The 24,783-nt window shown below is 39.1% G+C and overlaps 1 protein-coding gene across 3 annotated transcripts in view; it reads left to right on the forward strand.

Moving 5' to 3' along the window:
- Positions 1-18,567, forward strand: part of LOC139791288 (N-acetylated-alpha-linked acidic dipeptidase 2-like) — a 35,130-nt gene extending 16,563 nt beyond the window's left edge. For all 3 annotated transcript variants that reach the window (XM_071733360.1, XM_071733365.1, XM_071733375.1), the window contains 8 exons: positions 102-165; positions 3,148-3,215; positions 7,788-7,879; positions 9,321-9,411; positions 10,035-10,299; positions 13,023-13,104; positions 15,455-15,547; positions 15,976-18,567. In XM_071733360.1, the coding sequence (XP_071589461.1) occupies positions 102-165; positions 3,148-3,215; positions 7,788-7,879; positions 9,321-9,411; positions 10,035-10,299; positions 13,023-13,104; positions 15,455-15,547; positions 15,976-16,165 (945 nt within the window). In that variant the 3' untranslated portion in view covers positions 16,166-18,567. The remainder of the gene's footprint in view (positions 1-101; positions 166-3,147; positions 3,216-7,787; positions 7,880-9,320; positions 9,412-10,034; positions 10,300-13,022; positions 13,105-15,454; positions 15,548-15,975) is intronic.
- The last annotated feature ends 6,216 nt before the right edge of the window (positions 18,568-24,783 follow it).

A 24,783-nucleotide genomic window follows, 5' to 3' on the forward strand; every position in this document is an offset into this window, starting at 1 on the left:
CAACCAGGTTTTTCAAGGTAATGCTGTAAAAGAACAGTGTACTTCACATGCTGACTAAATATCTCTAACTGAAAGCAATATTTACATTTTTACAACCCTAGGAAAATGCCAGAATCCTCCAGGAAAGGGCAGTTGCTTACATCAACACAGATTCTTCTATAGAAGGTGTGTCTTTTATTTTTAAACTCATTTTACTTCATAAATATCAATTTTAATAGATAACTGTGTATAATTTATTGCAAATATTTGCACCTGGCAAACACAGGGTAGATAATGTGATATTCAGGGTAGATAATATGATAATTATAGCAAATACTAATTAAGTGGAGAGAGAGAACAATTTAAATTCTCATGTTGCTTTCTTGTTGCAAATGGTGCCATCCATGATCTGCAGTACACGTGTCTGAAGTCCAGATTGTCTCCTCTGGAGGAATTTAGTATTCTGGGCTAATGAACTAATCAGTCTGAATATTAAAATCTCTCTTAACTGCAATATCTTTAATTTACAATGGTTTTAATATATGATGATCATGTTCTTCTTGCAGTTCTGGCTCCTTTCCCTGTGGATTTTGTTTATTGTTATGGGCAGGGAGAATATTCAGGGACTTACATGTGTAGTATGGTAAGACTCTTCTAGAAAAATAGGTGCAGAAGAATATTTTTCGAAAAACCTGATCCACTATTATGCAACTTATTTTGCCCTTCATGTTACTAGAATAATCTGTCATACAGAAATGCTGCTTAGAAACTGGAATTTGAAACTTAGTCACAGCACTATGACTTAAATCACAAAATTATTCTTAGAATATAATGAGCTTTATTAAAGAAAGACTTAGTTTATTTTGGTCTGTGCTGAGATAATTGTCAGCAGAGTTCTGAGAAGCTGCCCTACCTCATAACCTCAACTTTTTAGGGCCATGCCCTTCCCACATTAAACCAAATTTATTTGAGTTTACTGTGTGTGAACAAAATGGGTATCAACAGGCATATTTAGGGACTCCTTTTATTCCTGTCAGCTGAAGATTTTGTCTGTCACAAAAGGATTGGAGAGAAAAAAAAGCCAAACCCAGTTTCTAAAAGCTTGGTTGGAGCTGGGTTAGAGCTGTTCCTTCAATTATACAGCCTACACACTGTGTAAAAAGCAGAGCAGAATTTCCTGCCTGGATCTCAGGCATGAAATAATAGCTTTACAGCTGCTTCATATTCTCAGTTTGGATTGTAACACATATTTTAGTGGCTTGCAGCCAGCATGCTGCTGCCTTAACAATTTTCTTCTAAATCTGATTGTTCAAACATGTCTCCTGCTTTAGACATTAAAGACAGTGGGAAAGTAAAACCAGTGGGAAAGAAATATGTAATAAGGAAAAGAATGCCATAGTCAGTGTGCTGTTTGAAGTGTCTTGGACATCTTTCACCTGACTGAGCATTAAAATCCCCTATAGTGCTATAGCATCCATGTACCCTGCCCACTGTTTTAAGGGTTTTTTTGTTTTTTTTTTTTTTTTCTATCATCATACTTTCCCCATAGCACTTCTTTATGCCACAGCACTTCTTTATGCCACATTTTGGACAGCAAATTGTTTCTATTCATTGTACTTTAGCAAGGAAAAGAATAGTGGGTCATTCTTTTGGGCTTTTTTTTTTTACTATAATTTCCAGTTCTCAAATATAGACTGTCCTTGGAAACATTAATAGCTTTATCTAGTACTTTTCCATCATCATGGGGCTTTCTGTAACTTTCAGTCTAGTCCTTCTGTAAGTTTACATTATACAAAGGATGAGCCACAGGTCTAAAGCTGTATCAAATTCTTATAACAGTGCTCTATTAGAGCTTGTGGTTTATTATGTCCAAGCCTTCACTTCCCTCCTCCCCTCTTTGTTGTTGCCTGTACTTGGGGACAGAGATGCTTGCCCAGATGCTCTCTGGTGGCTTTAGTCTCTGATGAAGACTACTTTACACTCCTGCCTGCCTCAGAAGTGGTGATAATTTCATTTCAATGGGGCTCTTGCTGCTGTGACTGACAACTTTGGTACAAGATACTTACCTAGCTCACCATAGGCTGCAGGTGGTGTGGAAGCCTCATGGGTGTCAAGTGTGGAAGCTGCAGTGTTGGTAAAAGGGGGCATTTAGTAACCAGTATATGAACACATTAATTTTTATCTTTGTTACCTCCTACCTGGGTGAGACCTAGTTCTGAAATACAAAATGCCAAATATCTTGCAAGCCTATTACTTGGAGGATGATTTTTTGATTTAGTCCTGAAAAACATTGAAAAAGCCCACGTTATGGTAAGAGAAGAAGCAGCTGCACTGAAAGACTTCTTATAAAGACTTTCAGGGAATGTGTCTTTCCTCCTGCACTGTTCCTGAATGCACCAATTTTGGTTTTAACATCCTACAAAACATAGGATGTTAGCATTGCCTTCTGTTTAACACAAGCTGCAAGGGGAGTACAAGGGCTTGAGGCTGATGATGGACAGATGGGCATATTTTAGAACTTTCAGAAGGTTTAATTACATTACTGTGTATGTACTATAATCAATGCACCACTGTTGAGGAGTAGCAGTAGCTTGTAAAATATGACCAAATAGTCTGTTTCTGTGCATATTCTGAGGCAAGATGTTGCCTTGGAGTTAAGAAGTTTATCTAAGAAAGGTCTGCAGGGTTTTATCCATTAAGAAGATAAAGCCATTAGTACAAGAATGGATGGAACACCTCTCATAGCAAGTCAGACTGAGAAAATTGGGGTTAACTTGAAGAGAAGAGCCCAGGTCAGCTTTCCAGCATCTGAAGGGGACCTAAAAGAACTCTGGGGAGGGACTATTTACCAGGATGTGTAGTGACAGGACAAGGGACAACAGTCCCAAACTAGAGCAGTGTAAATTTAGATTGGATATTAGAAAGAAGTTCATTACTATGAGGGTGGTGAAACACTTGAACAGGTTGCCCAAAGTGATGGTAAAGGCCCTGTCCCTGGAGACATCAGTCAGGCTTGACAGGGCTCTCAGCAGCCTGATCTGGTTAAAGATGTCTCTGCTCACCGCAGGGGATTGGACTAAATGACCTTTAAAGATCTCTTCCAAGCCTATGTATTCTCTGTTTTCTTAATATGAAAGGAAAATGTCCATGTTTTTGTTTCATTTTCAGGCAACTACACATTAAGAGTTGACTGCACCCCACTTCTCTATAAACTGATGTATAGGCTGACAAAAGAGGTACAGAACCAGACTGTATGTTATTTGTGACTTTCTAAGGATGTAAAACTGAAAGTTTATTGGCTGAAAATGGATTATTGAATAATATTGGATTTCTCTTCTCACTGTGCTGGAAGACTCTATTTTCTTATCAACTCTTTCTGTTTTACTCTTTCTTCCCTGCTTGGTGATGCTTGGTGTCATCTGTGACACTTGGCTCACTGAAAGACATTCTGTTTCACCTGTAAATATTTCTGTGTTCCTAGTGCTGCTGGGCCCTGGATAAAATAATTTAATTTCTGTCTGAAGCAAGCCATTTATCCAGGGATAAGTTTTACTTCAACAGATAAACAAAGTAAAACAATGCTCCTTGCTAAAAATAGTACCTCACTCTTGATCTTGTCAATTATTTAACTGTTGAGCACTTTGAAGAGGAAACTTGCATTAAAGTTTCATAAAAACTATTTGAGACTGGCTTTTTGTGAAAATTTTCCTATTAAGTGTTATTTAAAATTATAACAGCAGAAGCATAATTTAAATAATAGGAAATGTGACTATTCCATCTTTCCACTCTGTCTTCCTGCTAAAAAGCTCCTAGAAGTACATTCTATCCATGTATATTCTTCATAGCTCCACTTGTAAAACATATTCAGGTAAAGAGTTGTCTGTGAAGTCTCAGTGTTTCTTTAGATCCTTAAAGCCACTGTTGGAACAGTGTTTTGGTTTTTTTTGTTAGCTTGCCATAAACAAAGCCCAGAACTACTTTTTCTTTTCTGTTGTTCCACGAGTGGAACATTCTGTAAGAACATTCTTATTCTTTCTCATTCTCTGTTGTTCTCTGCTTCCTGTACCCAGCTTTCCTCAGTTGTATCATATTGTCTCTGTTCATCTTTTTTCTTTTTACTCTATATTGTTGCCTTCCTAAATAAATTTGAGATACTCCTTGCAACATTTTTCTAGAGGAATGTTTTCCTCTTTTTTTTGCTGTTAAACATGGGAATGCCACTCATCTTTAAAAAAAATAAAATCAAGATTCAATTTTACAGTGATTCAACATTTTAGTTTTAATTACCAAACCTTGTTTCACATACCAGTGACCTCAGGTGGTCCATAAATCACAGGCTCTGAAAACTTCCCATAAAAACTTACATTCTGTTGAACTCTACTACAAGACCATACTTAGAGATAGCTGAATTTTCCCAAGGGAAAAGATGTTTTGATGGACTCTTGGAGTGAAGTCAGAGATATCAAAGGATATTTGCTGAAGGACCACTTCTGGCTAGGGCACCACTATTGTTGGCATAGAAACATGTATACAGACAGACCCCATAGAAATGTGGCACATCTTTTACTTGGCTCACTGCTTCTAGCATCACAGAAGAAAATTCATTTAAGGGTTGAAGAATCTTTATTCTCCTGGTCTATAAAAATTCCAGTCAGTTGGATTAGCAAAAAAGGAACAGAAACTAAAGCAACAGCTGGAACAGGAAAGTTCTGTTTCGCAGAGGGATCTGTTTCATTTTGTTTCTTCATTTTATTTTTTTTTCTTTGCATGCATTTAGGTAGCCTTTTATAAAAATTACTAGAGACTAAAATATCTACATTTGCTAATCAGGTATGTGTTTTCCACCAACCTGAAAAAAAAACCCTAATTTCTGCAAGGGCTAGAAAGACCAAGGTAGAGTGATTATATTCTTAGTTTTGTTGTTTTATCAGTCATTTCTTTTGGCTGACATTTGGAAGCTAGATGTACACATCAAAGCTTCAGCTCATTAAGTCTTTGCATATAACAGAATTATCTTGGTTGGAAAAGACCTTCAGGATCATTGAGTCTGACTATTAATCTAACACTGACAAGTCCTTACCTAAAACACATCCCTAAGTATGATAAATACCTCCAGGGATGGTGGTAACTCCACCACTGCCGTGGGTAAAATGTGACAGTGCCTGATAACCCTTTTCATGAAGAAATTCTTCCTAGCATTCAATCTACACCCTGGGGGAAACAGTGACTGTGGTTGTTAGTTTATTGAATAAGAATGGTGAGAGGTCCTGTGCACCTCAGGAGTCCTAGTTAATTCTTGGGAACTGCATAAATGGAACCAAAATGTTCCCAATGCTTTGCATTAGAATTTTTCATGGGATTGAATTTAATTCAGAAATCCCAACAAGGGAAAGAACATGAGTGTATATGTGGGAGATTACACATGTCCCAGAGAAAGTTATTTGTGTTCATATTTGTTACTGGCCCGGCAATTAAACCAAGTAACAGACGCTCTCTGTTAATCTCTCTCTCCTCCCTGATAAGAAAGGAGAGAGAATAAGGGAGAGAGACTTATGGGTTGGAAACTAAACTACACAACTTTAATGAAACAGTAATGATAAATAGGAAAAATTACTAAATATATACAAATATACAAGAAAAGGGATACCACATTCCTCCCCCCTTTCCCCCAATAGCTCTCACGTCACCACCGAGGCTGCAGGGCAGCCCTGGGAAAGTCCAGGCTGGACTCCTGGAGTCGGCAGCAGTTGGGAACTGGAGGCAGGAACACACAGATAAGGGCTGGCACGGATCAGGAGCACAGGCAGGCAAACGGACGGGATCCTTCCAGGATGCCAGGTGAAGGAATGGAAGCAGGAAAAGCAGGAAGGGCAGGCAGATGGAAGCTGGAAATCTGGCTTGGCCCTCGTGATCCCTCAAATTTATACTGAGGATGACGTATATGGGGTGGAATACTCTGTTTGGTCAATTCTGGCATCTATCTTGTCCGTTCCTCCCCAAAGGAGGGATGCAGGTGGGACCTCTTTATGTTTTCCTCAGAGCTGAGCAGTGTCCTTGGATCTGCACACCAGTCTCTAGCAGTAACTGTAAACATCAAGTGTTATCAGTCCTAGAAACACACACTGTCTGAGAAACTTGCTGTTAATTTCAGCAAGTGCAACTACTTATAAGAGACTTAGCTAAAAGCAAAAGTACAAGACAGAAAATCACCTTTATCCTGGCCCAAACCAGGACAATATTAGAGTCTATTCAACATCCAACTATCCAATATCTCTTTGCTCTTCTTGGTTTTTTTAGTGATGTCAGTTCTCACACACACACAAAAAAACCCCACCAAACACATGTAGTGCACATATGAAATGTTCACTTTCAAGGAGTTCTGTATTTAAGTGTGGTCCTCAGCATACAGATGGGACATTCAGCTGTTGAAAGTCCTTTTAGATTATGATTTAAGGCTAAGTTTTAGACAATTTGTTACCACCAGCCAGCACCTGCAATAGTACCAACTCCATTTCCCCTGTTCTGATCATCACTTCTTACTTTGTATCTAGACCTAAAGATCTCTGCATCTTCTCTTGAGGTAGCAAGTAAGCTTTTGCTGATTCTTGGTTTGGATCTAATTCAGGGCAAATACTGTGTTTTACTAGGCTCTCAGTGTTGTAATAAAAAGGCTGGCCAATGGTTTTTATATCACCAAAGCTGTCAGAATAAAATCTCTTCCAGAACAGGTAGTACTTTTACTCCTGTATATCAGAGTTTAGGCTGCTCTTATTAATGTGCCATGTTCAATATAGCCCTAGAATTTGGCCAAAGTCACCTGAAAATTACAACAGTCAAGCTGTTACTTCACAAAGTTTTAATTTTTTTTTGCTAGTTGCTCACATAATCTCAGAGGTCAGAACTCTTTGGAGTCTTATATTTGTCAATGCAGAATTTGTGTCAACAATAATGTGGGACCATGTATTTAGCCATCAATATTTAGGCTTTGTATTTTTGGGGAAAAAAAATAATCCTCCACACATCAGAACAACTGTTATTTAAAGTCTCTTAAAGACTGTTTAAAAGTATTTGGAGACCGAATTCAGAGTCTTGGTTTATTTTTGCCTCTGCCACATATTTTCTAAGAGCTTTGATCAACTGATATTATACTCTTTCATAGTTTTCCTGGCTGCATGTTGGCTGTACTAATATTTACCTTTCCCATTCTAGCTACATAGCTTTTTCATTTTTTTATAAGGAACACAGTGTTTTACACAATGGTGCTCCAGTCTTGGCTGAGTCCCCTTGACACTGCTGTACTATAAAGATTTTTTTTTTACCCTTTTTCCTGGCATAATTATTTTTTCTTTTTCTATAGAAAACAGCAGTCAAATTTTGGATTCAGCCTGTTGAGAGAATATTTCTGCTGTGTGGGGCAAAGCTTTCCCTTTGCCTTCTGAAAGGAAAGCAGCTGGGGTATCAGGGATGCTGGAGGAGCTCCATAGTGTTACATGTGCTTGTGTGTGTACATGCCTGGTGGTAAGAAGTCTTAGAAACCCCAAGGACCCACTTGTCCCAGAAGTGGATGAGCTCCTTCAACATTTAACCTGCTTTTTTCCACTCTCTGTGGTTGGGTCCGGGTGCTTGTGAGATGCTTTTAGTGGCTGGGATCTCTAAATGTATGTAACAAATGTAAAGAGTGTGTGTGTAATTCCCTGCAAGCAGCAATGCTGATGGTTATGAATGACATCAGTAGGTGTAAAGGTCTCCTTTGATGATGAATTGAGTTAGAAGTGTTTCCAATGAGCTTATAGTATTTTCCTCTCCAGATTTCAAGCCCTGATGAGGGTTATGAAACTAAGTCTCTTTATGACAGTTGGCTTGAGAAAGATCCTGCAACTGAAAATAATAGCTATCCCAGGTAAGTTGTTAATCTGTTTTTTCTTTCCTAAGTGTTTTTGTCATATCATAGCATGGCTACACTCCAGAATTTTTCAAGATGTGCTGTTGATGACAGCAATACAAAACCTTTTAGTACAAGGTGACTCTCTAGCAATATCCTTCAAAGTAGGTAAAATAAAATTTTATGATTCTTTTTTAATGATTTTGACACTTAAGCCTGCTGTGAAATGAAAGCTCATGTTTTAAAGGTGTCTATTAGCAGAAAAGCAATGTTTGGAAAGCAATCAAAAAAGAGCAAGGCATGGAAATTGTTCAAAATATGGTTTAGTCACCCTAATAGATGAGATAATACAAAAATTGCTAGGATAAGCAAATGCTCAACTGAAACTGCCTAAAGTAGTAATTAAGGAACTCTCATGATGCTTATTATTTTATTATACAATGGATGTAAATGTGTAAATGTGCCTCATCCTTTAAAAATCAGTATCTGAAGGCATTAAAAATTCACATCTGAAGATATTAAAACACCAAAACGATCTCTGATCCCGTGACTTGGAGAGCTAAATCTAATTAATAATGTGGCATTACTCACACAATGTAAATAGAATTCCCCTTTGTTTGACCAAAATGTTCTGTATGCACTACTCTACCTTTCCTGCCCTGGTAGGATGAGTTGCTAGATTCATTAGTCCCACCAAGATTTAATCCTTTTGAAAAAGCTACCAGATCTGATAATTTTCAGTTGATACAAATAGTTTCTTGCACAAATTCATGCTAAGAGAAGAAATTTTTTGTTTGTTTTTAGATGAGAAAGACCAATCATTCACCAGGCTACACATATAAAACTAAAAATTATTATAAAACTTCAATAAATATTTGAAAATACTTAGAATATTGTACCTGTCTTTATTATACTTTTTTTTTCCTCTGTCTGTCTTGCCACACTGACCCAGCAGATGGCAATATTTACTTGTCAGTAGTGAATGCAAATTGTGTCGTCTTCAGTGGAAATTATTTATCAGTTTTGATTCTACTGTGGAATATGCTAAGTACATAAATACATCTGTCTTTACAGAAATTGCCTTCCAATCATTTTAGTTTGGAAATAGATGAATAATGTTTTAAGACTGCAGAGACACATCTGATGGTACAATTTTATGGCTCTTGCACATAATGTCTGTATTTTAAAAGAAAATATTGTCAATGTCATAATCAAGAATGCTGTATTTCAAAAATCTTCCTAGCAATACTTAACACTGAATTACTGTGGTGGAATAAAACAATTTAGAGTAATTAAGCTTGCCACTCATCTAGTCTCTGATCTTATTAGTGTCCCTGATGTGCCCTCCAGAAGAACTGACCTCCATTTCCTTTTTTTGAAAAATCTACATTTTTGCATAAATTACTACTGTACTATAAAGTAAGTGCTCTCATTAATATGTTGTCTTTTTTACATGTAGAATAAACAAACTGGGATCAGGCAGCGATTTTGAAGCTTACTTTCAGAGACTGGGAATTGCAGCAGGCAGAGTCCGTTATACCAAAAATAGGGTAAGTCCTCCAGATTGCTTGAAGAAGTTTGATAGTGCTGAGCAGTCATTAAAAAAAATAATTTATTCATAATTAACAAAAAAACTTCAAAGAATCCTTGGGTTTTATAGTTGTGTCATTTTTAAATTATTATTTAGAAAGAAATGTTTTGAGACTAAAGCCTGTTACAGAGATGCATATATCCTATAGGAAGTGATGTTCACATAAAGATATTTATAAAATCTGGTTGGAGATGTGTATTTCATTCCACCATATTATTAGTAGCTTCCTTAATACACAAATTGTGCTCAGAAATAATTGCACAAGATAAAAAGGGTCCATGATTGAGGACATCTGCTATCCAAAGCTCCAAACTTTTTTCTTTTAATGAAGGCAATCATTAAGGCAATAAAAAGGGAAGTCTGCTTGCTTACATGTGCAGTGGCAGACTATGGATTCAGGTTCTTTTAGTTTCTTAAAATCAACACACAAAAAGGGAAAGGTAGTAAATTGTGTTTTGTAGCAGATGATAGCTTTTTTTATTGGGAAACTTCACAAAAACATTGCAGTTGATAAGTGATGAATATGTCCCTTAACTTCAGTTAGAATACAGGGCTCTGACAGATTTACTTCTTCTTTTTCAGAAAACAGACAAGTTTAGCAATTATCCTCTTTATCACACTGTGTATGAGACCTTTGAGTTAGTTGAAAAGTTTTATGACCCCACCTTCAAGAAACAGCTAACAATTGCCCAGTTACGAGGGAAACTGGTTTATGAACTGGCAGATTCCCAGCTCATTCCATTCGACTGCAGAGATTATGGAGAAGCCTTAGAAAGATACAGCAATAGGATTTATAAATTGGCCAAGAAACGTGAAGAAGAGCTGAAAACTTACAGAGTATCATTTGGTGAGTAGTAAGAACTACAAAAATATTTCTTAAGTGTCTTATTTAGAATTATGGAAGGGCTCATATCTGAAATGGCTCTGAAACTGAATTCCTTACTTTCCTGTTTCTGCAGGAACGTTTATTTTTCTAAACATAAGTTTAACACAATGTTGTCTAGATGAGAGTGTTGTAACAATTTTAATACATGAACATTATTACAGCTCTCATTCTTTGCCATTTAAGATTGGTAGTTGCCCAAACTGCCCTCTGACCAATGCATCCATTTTTGTTCCTATATTCTAGAATCAATTTTTCCTTCCAGCTTTTTTCTCCCTGAGTATCACTTAACTATCTCCTAATTAACTTCGTAGGTGTGTCACTTAACCAGGTTTTTTCCAAAGTATGTTTTCTAATCTGAAAAGACTCTTCTCTGATGCCTGTTCAGTTTTAAATTATTCCTTGAAAAATACTATAATTTTAGATTTATTTATTCTGTTACACCAGACTGTATTAAAATGGTTGGTTTTTACAATGCTGTGAAAATTAAAATTCATTTCACTCAGAGTTTTCATAGAATTGTCTATTGACGGCACTGTAGTCAGAAAATTGTTAATTAAGCCTGAATAATTAACATAATTATCCTCTATAGTAAGAGATTAAGGTTTGATTTGCTTTTTGATTCATATTTCATCTGTTCCTGTGCAACAATGGAGGCTGAGAACCTTTTTCATTAAATGTATATTTGTATTCATATGCTATCAGGATCTAAGGTTTGCAGGGACATAAAAAAAAAGAAATGTTGGGATATTTTTTTGAAAAACCAACACTGAAAGTACTGAATAGCTAATGAAAATAAGCACAAATTCTCTTACATATTTTCAGATGACCTTTCTGTTTTTTCTCTTAAATTCCCTTCTACTGTTTCTGAAATCCTATCAGTTGCCATGATATAGGCTTGATGTCACCAGGGCAGTGCTCTGCCCTCTGGCAAACCTGTAACTATTGCCAGGGTTGTGGACAAGTGTAAATTCTCACCCTTACAAGGTGACATGGGTCTGATTATACTGCAGTCCCTAAACAGGTTGCATACATAAAATCTTTGCCCCTAATTATGTAAGCTAAACAAAAGTATTAATGCAAGAGCAAACAAGTGTAGGATGGTGATGAATAAATAAGTTTACTAGAAATAGATGCACAAATGAGACTGCTGAACAGCTTTCAAAAGGAGTCTGGGTACAGTGAGCCTATCACTCTAAATAGAGTGATAAATTTATCTACAGTGAAACACCACATCTGCCAACAGAGGACTGAATTCAGGAGTTGACCTAATCTTGTGCTCTATATTCCTGTACTGTCAAAGAGAGGATACTCTGGTCTATCCACAATTTTCTGAGACTTGTGGGCAAAATGTAGTAGTTGTAAATCTTCCTTCTTTGTAATTGACTTGAATTTTGGTAAGGCCAGAAGTTCTTCTTGTAACATCCACCTTTTGTTTATTCTACAAAAATCAGCTGTGTAATAGAAAAATTTCCCAGGTCTGTGTTATGTTGAACCTTCTACAGGAAAATGATGGCTTCTGGTATTGTCATTGAAGAAGAGGCCTGGAACTTCTTTGGCTAAGTTATTCCACATGGCTTGGAAATACTGCCAGGGACAAAGCAGGACACAACTGACTTACCTGCCAGCCTGCCTGGACATGGTCAGGCACAGCAGTCAAAACCCTGGGATTTGAGTAGCATCCCTGTGGGATGGTGTGCAGGGTCACTGCAGGGACACCACCAGTGCTGTAATGCAGGTGGGGAGCAAGAACAGGACTTGGCTTCTTCAATAAACCTTTTCTATCACTATGTTCCATGGCAGTTTTGTCTTTTATGCCTGTTCCAGTGTCTTACCACCCTCACACTACATAATTTCTTCCTAATGCCTAACTTAACTCTATGTTCCTCCAGTTTAAGGTCATTACCCCTTATCCTGTTATGCCAGCCCATTCTTAAAAATCCCTCCCCAGCTTTCCTGTAGGCATGCTTCAGGTACTGGAAGGTCACTAAAAGACCTCTGTGGAGCTTTCTCTAGGCTGAACAACCTCTCAGTCTGGTCTCACAGGAGAGGTTCTTCAGCCCTCTGATCATCTTTATGACTCCTCTAGATTTTCTCCAACAGCTCCATGTCCTTCATGTGTTGGAGACTCCAGAACTGGACACAGGAATCCAGGTGGGGTCTCACCAGAGCAGAGTAGAGGAGGAGAATCACCTCCCTTGACCTGCTGGCCACACTTCTTTTCATATAGCCCAAGATTTGTATCACACTTTTCTGTTATGAATGAATAGGATATAAAGTCGAAGAGGCAGATCCTGCTCTGCTTCAACAGATTGTTGGAAAAGCTGTTATTTTTTATGTAAGTCAGGCTTTTTATACCTAAATGCTGCAGTACACCCTTTTGTTAAGAAGAAAACTGCAGAGTTCCCCATCTGCAATGCCAGCCACTCTTTCCCTTGCCAGGCTGAGGGAATCTGCTTGTGAAAGCCTTGTCAAGTATTCTGCTTTATTGCTGTCATTGCACAAGGTCCTTGTCTCTTACTGCTGGCAGTGAAGCTCTTTAAAGTCTGCACTAGGGAAACGAATTATGGAAAGACAACAAAATTAATACAATTATATCAGCAAAACAAATGTAGTTTTTAAAGTGGGCAACTGAAAGGTATATTGGGCTCACAAATACATTGCTCTCAAAGTCCCTTCTTTTCCAGATCCTCTTTTTTCTGCTGTGGTGAACTTTTCAAAGGCTGCTGCTGAATTTCACAGGAGACTTGAACAAGTTGACAAAAAAGAGTAAGTGTGAAAAAACCCCACCCTGTTCTTACTTATATATATATATCTATACGTATGTATATCTGCCTTATGTACCTAGAGTGGGAGTTCTTTCTTACCAATGACTACACAAGGATTCTCTCTGATTAGCAAAGATTAGAGCCCTTGAACTCTGCAACAGGCAGTACCTGCTGGGAGGAATTCTGCTTTCTGTGATTAATGGTATCAGTTGTGGATTTTATTACTAGTGTCAGCTTGTCACTAAAATCATTCTAATACATGCAAAGGCAGATAGCAGTGAAAGTTGAACTGAGCTCTGTATTTAGGCATTTACACTCAAGTGTTAGAGGTGATGCCAGAATTTGTACTTCCAGCACACATCAAGGAGATAGGATGGTGCTTCAGAGTGTCTAAGGTATCCATATGGTGCTTGCAAACCTATTGGACTCCCATGTATTCTGAGTGATCTGACTGGAGGCCAAGTGCTCCCCAACCACCCTCTATGGCACAAGGTATTTGTGATTAGAAAACTGAATCCCTTTGGAGGGATCCTGGGAGGATTCCATCCATTCCTCTGCCTGTGGTCCTGATCCATGCCAGCCCTTATCTGTGTGTTCCTGCCTCCAGCTCCTGACTGCTGCTGACCCCAGGAGTCCAGCCTGGAGTTTTCCAGGGCAGCCCTGCAGCCTTGGGTGTGACTTGAGAGTTATTGGGGAAAAGGGGAGAGGAACGTGGTATTGATTTTCCTGTATATTTGTATATGTTTAGTAATTTTTCCTTTTTATCATTACTGTTTCATTAAGGCTGTGTAGTTTAGTTTCCAACCCATAAGTCTCTCTCCCTTATTCTCTCTCCTTTCTTTATCAGGGAGGGCTGGGGGATTAATAGAGAGTATCTGTTACTCGGCTTAATTGCATGGCCAGTGTTAAACTGTGACATGGGTGGATGCCAAAATATGGATTTCTTCATCTTGACTTAATTCTCACTAGGATTTTTCCAGTGCATTTGAGTTCAAATGGAGCCCGCAGCTTGGACAGGAGCACCCTGCACTGGGTTAAGAACTGGCTGGAGGGCCGGGCCCAGAGAGTGGTGCTGAACGGGGCTGCATCCGGTTGGCGGCCGGTCACTAGTGGTGTCCCCCAGGGATCAGTGTTGGGCCCAGTTCTATTTAATATCTTCATTGATGATTTAGATGAGGGGATTGAGTCCACCATCAGCAAATTTGCAGACGACACTAAGTTGGGGGGGAGTGTGGATCAGTTGGAAGGCAGGAGGGCTCTGCAGAGGGACCTGGACAGACTGGAGAGCTGGGCTGATTCCAATGGGATGAGGTTCAACAAGGCCAAGTGCCGGGTCCTGCACTTTGGCCACATCAACCCCATGCAGCGCTACAGGCTGGGGACAGAGTGGCTGAGAGCAGCCAGGCAGAGAGGGACCTGAGAGTTTGGATTGACAGGAAGCTGAACATGAGCCAACAGTGTGCCCAGGTGACCAAGAAGGCCAATGGCATCCTGGCCTGTATCAGGAACAGCATGGCCAGCAGGTCCAAGGAAGTGATTCTGCCCTTGTACTCAGCGCTGGTGAGGCCACACCTCGAGTCCTGTGTCCAGTTCTGGGCCCCTCAGTTTAGGAAGGATATCGAGGTCCTGGAGCAGGTCCAAAGGAGGGCAACCAGGCTGGTGAAAGGACTCGAGCACAGACCCTATGAAGAGAGGCTGAGGGAGCTGGGGCTGTTCAGCCTGGAGAAGAGGTGGCTCAGGGGAGACCTCATCACTCTCTACAACTCCCTGAAAGGAGGGTGTAGCCAGGTGGAGGTTGGGCCCTTTTCCCAGACGACTTTCAACAAGACAAGAGGGCATGGTCTTAAGTTGTGCCAGGGGAAGTTTAGGTTAGATATTAGAAAGAATTTCTTTACAGAGAGGGTGATCAGACATTGGAATGGGCTGCCCAGTGAAGTGGTGGACTCTCTGTCCCTGGAGATATTTAAAAAGAGACTGGATGTGGCACTCAGTGCCATAGTCTAGCAACCGCAGCAGTGGGTCAAGGGTAGGACTTGATGATCTCTGAGGTCCCTTCCAACCCAGCCAATTCTATGATTCTATGATTCTATGATTCTAACAGTCTCAGAAAGTCTCCCATTTTATTTTGCATAGTGTGAAATCTTTTAGCTGAGTTTTCTAACACAGAAATCCTAGTGTATTAATATAACATGTATTGAATATCTCCACATGCGAAAACTCAACTTTTTGCAAAATGTAAATTCCACCATTGGAATTTATTTTTCTGACCAAAAAGAGAAAAAATGTTTCAATGAAACTGGGGAATCATGTCTCCTCATGGTGTGAAATGTCTCTGTCTCCATTTTCTGCAGTCCAGTTGCAGTGCGAATCATGAATGATCAGCTGATGCTTCTAGAAAGAGCTTTCATTGATCCTCTTGGCTTACCAGGAAGGAAGTTTTACAGGTGAGGTAACAAGTTTCTTGACTAGCTGTCTAAGGAACCGTATTTTTACAATTGAAACTCACCCTAGCTAACTGGTCAGTTGGGAGTGCTGTACAGGTGTGTGTGCCTCATATAGGAATTACATCTCAACAGATTCTGGTTTAGCTACAAGCCAGTGAGTGGAAGATTTTATAACTCCCAAAAGAGAACTCACAGAATCACAGAAACACAGAACGTTTAGGTTGGAAGAGACCTTTTAAAGAGGTCTTTAAAGAGACTTTTTAAAGACAGACACAGGTAGATTTCCTGTGGGTTTTTTGGAAGTTCTCATCTTTAGAGGATTCATGGCTGCTGTATGTAGCACACAAACACTTCCATACAACGAACACACACACTGTTAATAATTATTTTATTTAGTATACCTGATTTTTTTATTTCTATCCCCACAGACATGTCATCTTTGCTCCAAGCAGTCACAACAAGTATGCTGGAGAGTCTTTCCCGGGGATCTATGATGCCATGTTTGATATTGAAAGCAAAGCAGATCAGCATGAAGCCTGGGAAGAGGTTAAGAGGCAGATTTCCATTGCAGCCTTCACTGTGGAGGCAGCAGCAGGGACACTGAAAGAAGTTGCGTAGAATGGTGGCTCTGAAAAGCTCAGTCAAATAGCAAAGTCTAAATTGGGCTGTAGTCAGGCTACTACACTGACCCAGGTTTCCCTGACTGACTGCTGTATCTGACAACTGACTTTCCCTGACTGACTGCAACCTGAATGCATGCAAGTGCACTGGTAGGGTAAGCAGAAGCTCTGTGTATCAAAGAACTCCTAAGCTAGAAATTTCTTCTTCTCTGCTGCTGACAGAACTGTAGCTTTAAGAAAAATCCTACATGGAAGAAAAATTGGGGGTTGAAAGAAGGAAAAAATGATTTCCCAACTAGAGATTTTCTGAAAGATCTTCCAATTTTGAGGGCCCGTTGCTTTGGATGTACAGTTACAGAACCAGTTATTTGCCAAGAGATCTGTAAATCCCATCCATGTCAGTGATCAACAGCATACATTTCAAGAGAAAAAAATGCAATATGCTTTAGCAGGGTTTTTTTCTTGTTCTGATTACTTTCATGATATAACACTAAAGGCATCTCTATTCTGATAGACTGGTGAGTGCTCATGATATTAATTTTCTTTTCCTGAAAAAAAAAAACCTCTTGGCCCTCCTGCCAGCTGCCAAAGCAGTACTAGCCATTCTTGACCAGAGAAAACAACTGCTTATATGCAGAAATCCAAAATCATTTTCTTGGAATAAGAAGTCCATATCTCTGAAAGGCAGTGTGCACCTCCATCCTTAATTTGCACTTGGGTACATGCAGAGTGTGGAGGATAACCAAAAAATTACCTTCCTGCTCCTTCTGACACTTTCACCAGCCCCAGAATCATGGCAGCTTTTGTTCTGTATTTCTTTTCCCCAGGGAGATCTCATTCATGCAGAAGTTTTCTTACAGCTGAGGGAGGTGAAAGACATTGACACTATTGGCAAATAGTTGGTCTGCCTTCAAATGAGACCTGAGGAAAGTTTCCCATCAGCAGCTGCTTTTGCATTCAAAGAGAAACTGAAATGCATAAGGGTAATTGTACAAAAATATTTAATTTGTAAAAAAAATTGATTCTTGCTGCATTTGCCCTTTAAATGTACTTCTCATCTACATGTTTTATAACTAATAAAACTGCTAGAATTTTATTAAATCACATTCCAGTTTGTGGGAGCTGATAATAAGCAATTTTTTCTCTCATGTAAAATATAATACAATTTCTCTCACAACCATAAACTGCATCAGTTTGTGGGAATAAAATCCTTTTTGTTTTATGGGGAATAGAACAGATGTGGTACTAAAAAAGACAGAATTACAGAAACAGGACAATTATTACGCTATGGAAGGACTTTTTCTTATCACAAATGCCTTTAACTCAGACAAGGGAACCAGAAATTACTACAGTTCATTCTTTTGGGAAGTTATTTTGAGGGGTATATGTCACCAAGAGGAGTGCCTTTCGTTGACACTACTTCCAATAACCCTCTCTGAAAGACAAAAGACTTTATACCAATGGGTGTTGTGCTCATAATTCACTACTAAATTAATTTTCACAAATCAAGCCTTAGGCACATGAGGTGGAAATTACACTTACACAGAGCATGCTTTACCTCTTCTGTCAGAAAAAATAGTGCTCAGCTGACCTCATCAGCATGCACGTAAGAGATGTGAGGAGTCAATGCTGAGAACACCAGCAGAGTGACTACATTTTTATTCTCTTTATCCAACTGGGGCCATTCATGGTTATTAAGTTGTTCATCTTCACATCTGCAGCTTCAGGTGTTGCTGAGGGATTATGATACTCTATGAATAGTGACTTTTTTTATTTCCTGAATTACCAATTCTTTCTGCTGCATCTGAGCTTTATCTTAACTGCAATGGGCCCCCAAGGAAGGGTTGGGATATCTGCATGGTGGAAAAAAGTCCCTAGTGCCTCTTCCTTGTGAACATCAGCCTGCTTTGAAGTTGCCAGTAGTTGTTGCCACAGGATCATCAGAGGAGAAGGCAAACAAGGAATTTCCATTTAAAAAGAAATATCTCATGAAAAGTGCTTCCTCCTTCATTTACAGAAATCTCTTTAATTTTACAAACCAGTTAACAACTGTTTCACCTGCAAACATACTTTTTCAGTGGTATTTAGCCTTTGAAGTCCTGTGCCATTACCTTGCTGCTGCAAAAGATCAAACTATCTCTTCTTGTTTCTGTAAGCTGTTAGAAGCTGTAAGACTAAGTTACAGCTCACGTCAGGCTGAATGCACAGCTGGCATCAATTGCTTTGTTCCTCTTCCCTACTCAACTGATGACTCTGTATGAATGTACAATTCATCCTGACCTTTTGCATCCTGAGAACAATACAAAATAGCTTAAATCTTTCATTCCTATCTATAGAAGTTATGTTGAGGGAAAGTGATATCCAAATCCTTATAAATAAGGAAACTAAAACACTTATAAATGACTTGTACTAATTGATTTCCATAAAATTTCATATTCTTGGTATTGAAGGGATCAGTTAGTCAGAGCTGAGATTGCCTCCCCTGCTTTAATCTGCTTTTTTGTAGGCAGGCAACCAACTGCTGCTTCCTCCCAGCACAAAGGCTGCTGTGTTTGTGTGGCTTTCAGATGGTGGGGGCATTTTTCAGGCTTTCCTTACAAATGGGTCACACTGGGTCACCTACTCTGTCCTTCCTTAATTCCATTTGGATTGTTCATTCACTCAACCTGGACGAACCAACCTGTGAATTATATAGCTGGGAGAAACAGACCCTTCAGCCTGGGCTGGCGTTGTAAAATAATTTGGCAAAATAAAACTTGGATGAACCATCACCTGGATATTTGGTTTGCCAATTGCCTCTTTAGAGAGCCAGTTTCAGACAGTTTATTTGAGACTGGAAATATTATTCCTTGCCTTTGTAAAGGAAGCCATAATACTTGGTCAACTGATGGCTGTAAAGTGGGGATAACCTACATGTTCCTTCATCCAGTTAAAACACTCATTCATTTGCACCAGAACTTCTAGTAACTTAAAATACTTAATCCACTGTGTTTTTCAATCAATCTCTAAATAAAAATAGAACCATGTTAAAAAAAAATGCTCTGCAGATCTTAATAAAAATTCAAATATTCAAAACTTGTGAAAATTAAGTGTTTGGGGTTACCAGTGCTTTTCTCAAAACTCTGTAACTTAGTAACCTTTCCCCAGGTTGAGTCATGAATCAAGAGACTGCCTTTGTGGAGCGATGAATAAAAATTTCTCTATCCCAAGGATTGTGATGACTGAAGCACAAGTACACCAGCTGAAGAACTTTCATAAATCTCAGTAACCATATAGCTCAAGTGTTAGAACAGGGCGTTTGGACTTGTCTGGTTTTTGGTTCAGCAGAAGTAATTTGTCAAGTCCAGGTCAAACTTTTAAATTGCTTCAGTTGATCTAAAATTGCACTCTTTTTTACAACAGCCATAAACCCAAAATGCACTGTGTGACTCAGTGCATCTATTAAGGAAAAGGCATTGCAAAAGAAAGGTCCTAAAGCACTCAATCAGCCCATTAAGCAGATGATCACAATCAGCTCTGATGCTGTATGCTGACTTTGCCACAGACATGATTTATATTATTCTGTCCTTCTGTAGATAGCCTATAAAATAATATCTGCATGTTCATAAGGACCAAGAGAATGTGAGCTCTATGGATTGCATAGAATTTTGCAAGAGGGCCTGAACACCTGGCCAGCAACCCTCAGTGACCCGAAACCCTTGTGCAGAACTATTGCTTTTTCTGTCCATGCTACCTGATAAAATATGAGGCAGCAAGTTCAAAAAAAGGGATAAAAAGGGATTTCTCACTCTAAGTGTGATTATATAGTAAAGCTCCTTGCTAAATGAACTTGTGAAAGATGAAGTGGGCTAAAGCAGGATCAGATGCATGCAAGGAGTGCTCATGCCAGGTACAACTTTTAATTCAGAAGATCCTAGACCAATGCAAATTAAAGCATATGTGTGCATGAAGGGATTATAACATAACTGTTTCATTCTTTGCTTTAAGCATTTGGCATGGAGAGAGTATTGGGAAGGACAGCACTTCCCACTCTCAATGCTGTGCTTTGAGAGCCCCTTAAGTGCTGCTGGTGATCCTGTTTGTGTGAAACCCCTGATAATTAATAAATGTATCGTTAAAATGTTGCTTTTTCTCCTCTTCAAGAGAAGATAATGATTAACTGTGTCAATCAGAGGTCTTAAAAACCAAACCAAACCAAAAACCAAAATTGCTTTAAAGCATTAACAGTTTATCCTGTGGTGGGGCCCCCCGGAGTGTAAGAGGTGCTGTGTGGCATCTGCAAAGAGCCACTGCAGTGCCCCAGCATTGTTCCTAAGGAAAACAGCAGCAGATCCAGACCAACCCTGAAAGGACTGTTGCTATTACAGCACTAAGACTAAAAGCAACTCCAGTAAAGCAAGAGTGCCCACCACTTTACCCTGTAGTTTAGCTGCAAGTCTATCGTATATTAGAGTTGAGCTCTTAGTCAAATTCAGTGCTTACTTCTGATCATCAGCATGAATTCAGAAAGCCTAAGTGGTTTAGGAGCTTTCTGTCCCCCAGATTGCTTCTGTGCTTGCTTGTGCCAGTTACAATCTTTGAAGTCAGGGCACCTCCATGGTCATTGTCCTGATGGACCTTACACCTTTGATCATCTTGTTCCTCATTCAAAAAAAAATCTATGAGCTATTCTTGAAGCCAAGCTATAAGGCACATCCATTTTCTGGATGATCTTGGGGACTTCAAAGAATGGATGAGAGAAATGAAGAGGAGGAGGAGGAGGACTGTTTTTTTAGGAACCTCATGTAGGAGGGGTTGGATCTGGTTCAAGTAAATTGCATCTATGTTATAGCCATCCATAAAGGGAAATAACAGGAGAGGCAATAATGGGAAAGCATTTCACAGGAGACTATCAGACAAGAATCAACTTGTTATGTTTACGTGACACCTTCCCCAGATGTGCTTTGCTAGCTTGCTGACACTAAACTGCTGACGTATTCCTGATGATGTCCATCCACCCTGCCTCCAAACTTGGGCTGTATTTTTGGAAGGAAACTCAAGCCACAGTTGCTGGACACAATGACAGTTATGACAACAAAGCCTTAAGTAACCCATAAGCAGCAGGATGTCAGGCCAGGGAAACATGGTCAGCTGTGGACTCAAAGATTTAGCTTCCCTCTGTCCCTTCAGATAGTTCTGGAACCAATGACCCCTTTGTGAAGCTTTGGCTTCCTCAGCTCTGTCTCCCAAGCCATGTTTCCATGCCCTTTCCTGGATACTCTGGCAGCTCTTGCCTGCACTGAAACACCATCTTCCACTCACAGCTCAGCCAGAATTATCCTGGCATCTTGCCTGGCAGAAATGCAGGCACTTGTGTAGCGTCACCACTTGCCATGGCAGAGGAGTACAACACAAGCATCCTCCCTGTCTTATTATGGGAAGAAAATACCCCATCCTTTATAAATAAAGACAAGCCTGTTGTTAGTAGACTTGACATCTTAACCATGTGATCAAAGAATGTTTAGTCTCTATTTATAAATAAATATAAATGTAATATAATATATAATATAAATATACTATTTCTGACAAACCTTTCAATAACGAAGCAGTTAAAATGCTTGTGGGTTGTTTATCTTCCTGGAGTCTCCAGTATCCTATATGGATACCATCCTATATCTCTTCTCTAATTGTCCTCTGCCAATGGTCCTCTACAGCACATCCCATGTCCCAGTTTTCAGGGTCCTTGATTAGTAGCAGGCTTGTATTCCTCTGCATTGTGATGTCAGAACCATAAATAGTTGTTTTATGCAGAAAACCTACTTGTCAGTAGTATCTGCACTAAAAATATGGTTCCACTATCCAGATATTGAAGGAGAACCAAAGGTAAAACAAATAAGGTAATAGCCACCTGGTCATGAGAAAACTTGTAACAGCCAGACAAGCTAAAACAAAGCTCCAGGCAGATGCAGACAAGTTCTCACAATGCAAGCCTGGCAAGTCTTGAGACCCTGCAGAGCTGGAACAAAGCCTGTGCCCTGCTCCTGGCCATGGCAATACTGCATTTATCAAGCTGTCAGCAAATACCAGCACTCAGGGACTACCTAGGGGACACCCAGAAGTTTTGAAAGAATTGTTAAGGATAGCTACTTATAGCTACTTGTGTATGTACTTAACATCTTTTCCTGGAAAAATCTAAGAAATGGATGAAAGGGATTAGCTTTTATTTCTGCATTTTCAAACTGCCCCATTTTAAATAATTCAGCCTGATTTGGCTTCAGTTTTGCTACCATCATTTACACTGTCATTTGCAGCCTGCTAAATGATACCTGAAGACTTGGATATTTAGATAGGATTCAGACTGTAACTGCAGGACTCAGTGTTTGCCTCTCAGGCAGTTGTATACCCAATTTTGTACTAAAACTGTTAACAGAATACAGAGAAGCTCTGGCAAAATCCTCCATCTCTCTCATAGCTACTGCTGGTAGCTTTGCGCTGGTTTGCAGAAAAAAACCCCAACTGTACTTAATATTTCTGTGAAGAACATATATGAAGAAGGAAAGAAAAAATACAACACTGCATTATATCCTTTAAAACTTATGTTTACTCAAGTACCCTGGGACACTTTATGATAAAGTTGCATTAATATAACAAAATTTTGAAATGCAAAACCTCATTATAATGCCACAAGCTTTAGCTTAAGAATTGTGCACTCAACATCTTGGTACTGCCACTCAACCACGTGGAAGTTTTGGCCACTGTTCGTTGTACAAGTCCCAACCACACTATAATCTCCAGGTAATGTGTATCAACATAATGGTTTAATAATAAATATAATACTTTCCTGTGTTCTTAAATATTATTGTGATGAAATAACAGCAAAAGTAGAAATGCTGAGCAATGTCACTGTGCTCACATAGCACATACCAACACAGTAAACCTTTACAGAGATAATTTGAAAATTTCAGTGTTTTGGCTTATTCACACTTGGAGTTTTAAATTTGTATTATCCTTAGCATGTTTTCTATGAACAATTTAATTTTTCTAGAAACATGGAAAAACCTTAAGCTTAAAAATGCATTTCAACTACATTTTAGTATTCTCCATTCATTTTACCAGCTTCATCTTTATGGCTGCTAATTGCATTTGGAAAGCATAAGCACTGCATTTAAGCTATAAATGATTAAGGAAAAATTTGTAACAGAAGTGTTGACTGGCTTCCCATTTGCAGAACTAAGATTAAAGAATAATTCTGAAATGAACGCTTGTTGAAGGTTTTGCTCATGAGTAGTAGTAGCTCACTGCTTTCACAGATTAAGGTGGAACATTTAAAGTTTGGGTTAATATTATGTATACAACAATATAATGATTACAAGGTGTTCCGATAAAAAAAATGTCTTGTTAGGGTCTAGAAGACTACAGTGTATCAACTCTGCCTTTTCCACGACACCGATTTTCAATAAAGGAAGAACAAATTAGGTTAAGCATTGTAGGCTAGAAGAATATTAGGTTAGTTTTTCACCAAGTATTGAATTCAGCAGTAATACGGCAATACCAATATTTATAATGAATTAAGAACACGTTCCAGAGAACAAGGCTTCCAGAATAAAATATTGCAGATGGCTGCAAGGTAGCAGTTTTGCCTCCAGCTACCTTGGGATTACTTTTATTGCAATGTAGCTTTTATTAGTATTTAACAAGGAAGTAATTTTTCAAATAGCTTTTCCCAACAGGTAACAAAAATGTTTTATTTAAGAGGAAAATTCATTCTCACACAGAAACACATTGGCTGAAAAAACCTCCACGAAGGTAAAGAAAAACATACATATATTTCACATGACTCCAGATTACAAGTAGGCTGTTCCTACAGCCCCTTTAGATCTCACAAGCCTGATTATAAACTCATAGTTGACAGCAATCAGTACTTCTTTACTCCTTTTTATGTCAACATTGCATCAGGAAAACAAAATGTTCAGCAGTTCAACAGAAAAACGTTGATTGTATGAACACAGTTTGAAATATGTGCTGCCTACAGAGAAGGCTTAAGGACTGTACCCACTGACCACCCACCCTTACTTTTAACATCCCATCTTCCCATCAGTTACCCTCATCACTCTCTACTGATAGGAGGTTGGAGCTGGGGGGGGTAGGTCTCTTCTCCTAAGTAGCTACCAGTAAGACAAGAGGGCACGGACTTAAGCTCTGCCAGGGGAGGTTTAGGTTAGATATTAGGAAAAAATTCTTCACAGAGAGGGTGATCAGGGAGGTGGTGGCTTTTCCATCCCTGAAGGTTTTTAAAAAGAGACTGGATGTGGCACTCAGTGCCATGGTCTGGTAACCACAGTGGTGGTGGGTCAAGGGTTGGACTTGATGATCTCAGAGGTCCTTTCCAACCTGGGTGATCCCATGATTCATTTTGCAAACTCAGAAAAATTGAATTTGCTTGACCAGCAATTTTTGGCACAGAAACTGTGTATTAGTTCATAATGTCTGTGACAGTCTCTGGTTATCTTTGGTTAAAACACATACCCCAAACTTTTCTCAAAGTTCCTATTACAGGCCCCCCTCTCTGATAAGCCACACTTTCTCAAACCGCTCCAGAACTCACCTACACTAATTGGGCTGTTGGGTTAGAGAGCA

Source organism: Heliangelus exortis, chromosome 1 (genome assembly GCF_036169615.1).
Source record: "Heliangelus exortis chromosome 1, bHelExo1.hap1, whole genome shotgun sequence".
NCBI lineage: Eukaryota > Metazoa > Chordata > Aves > Apodiformes > Trochilidae > Heliangelus > Heliangelus exortis.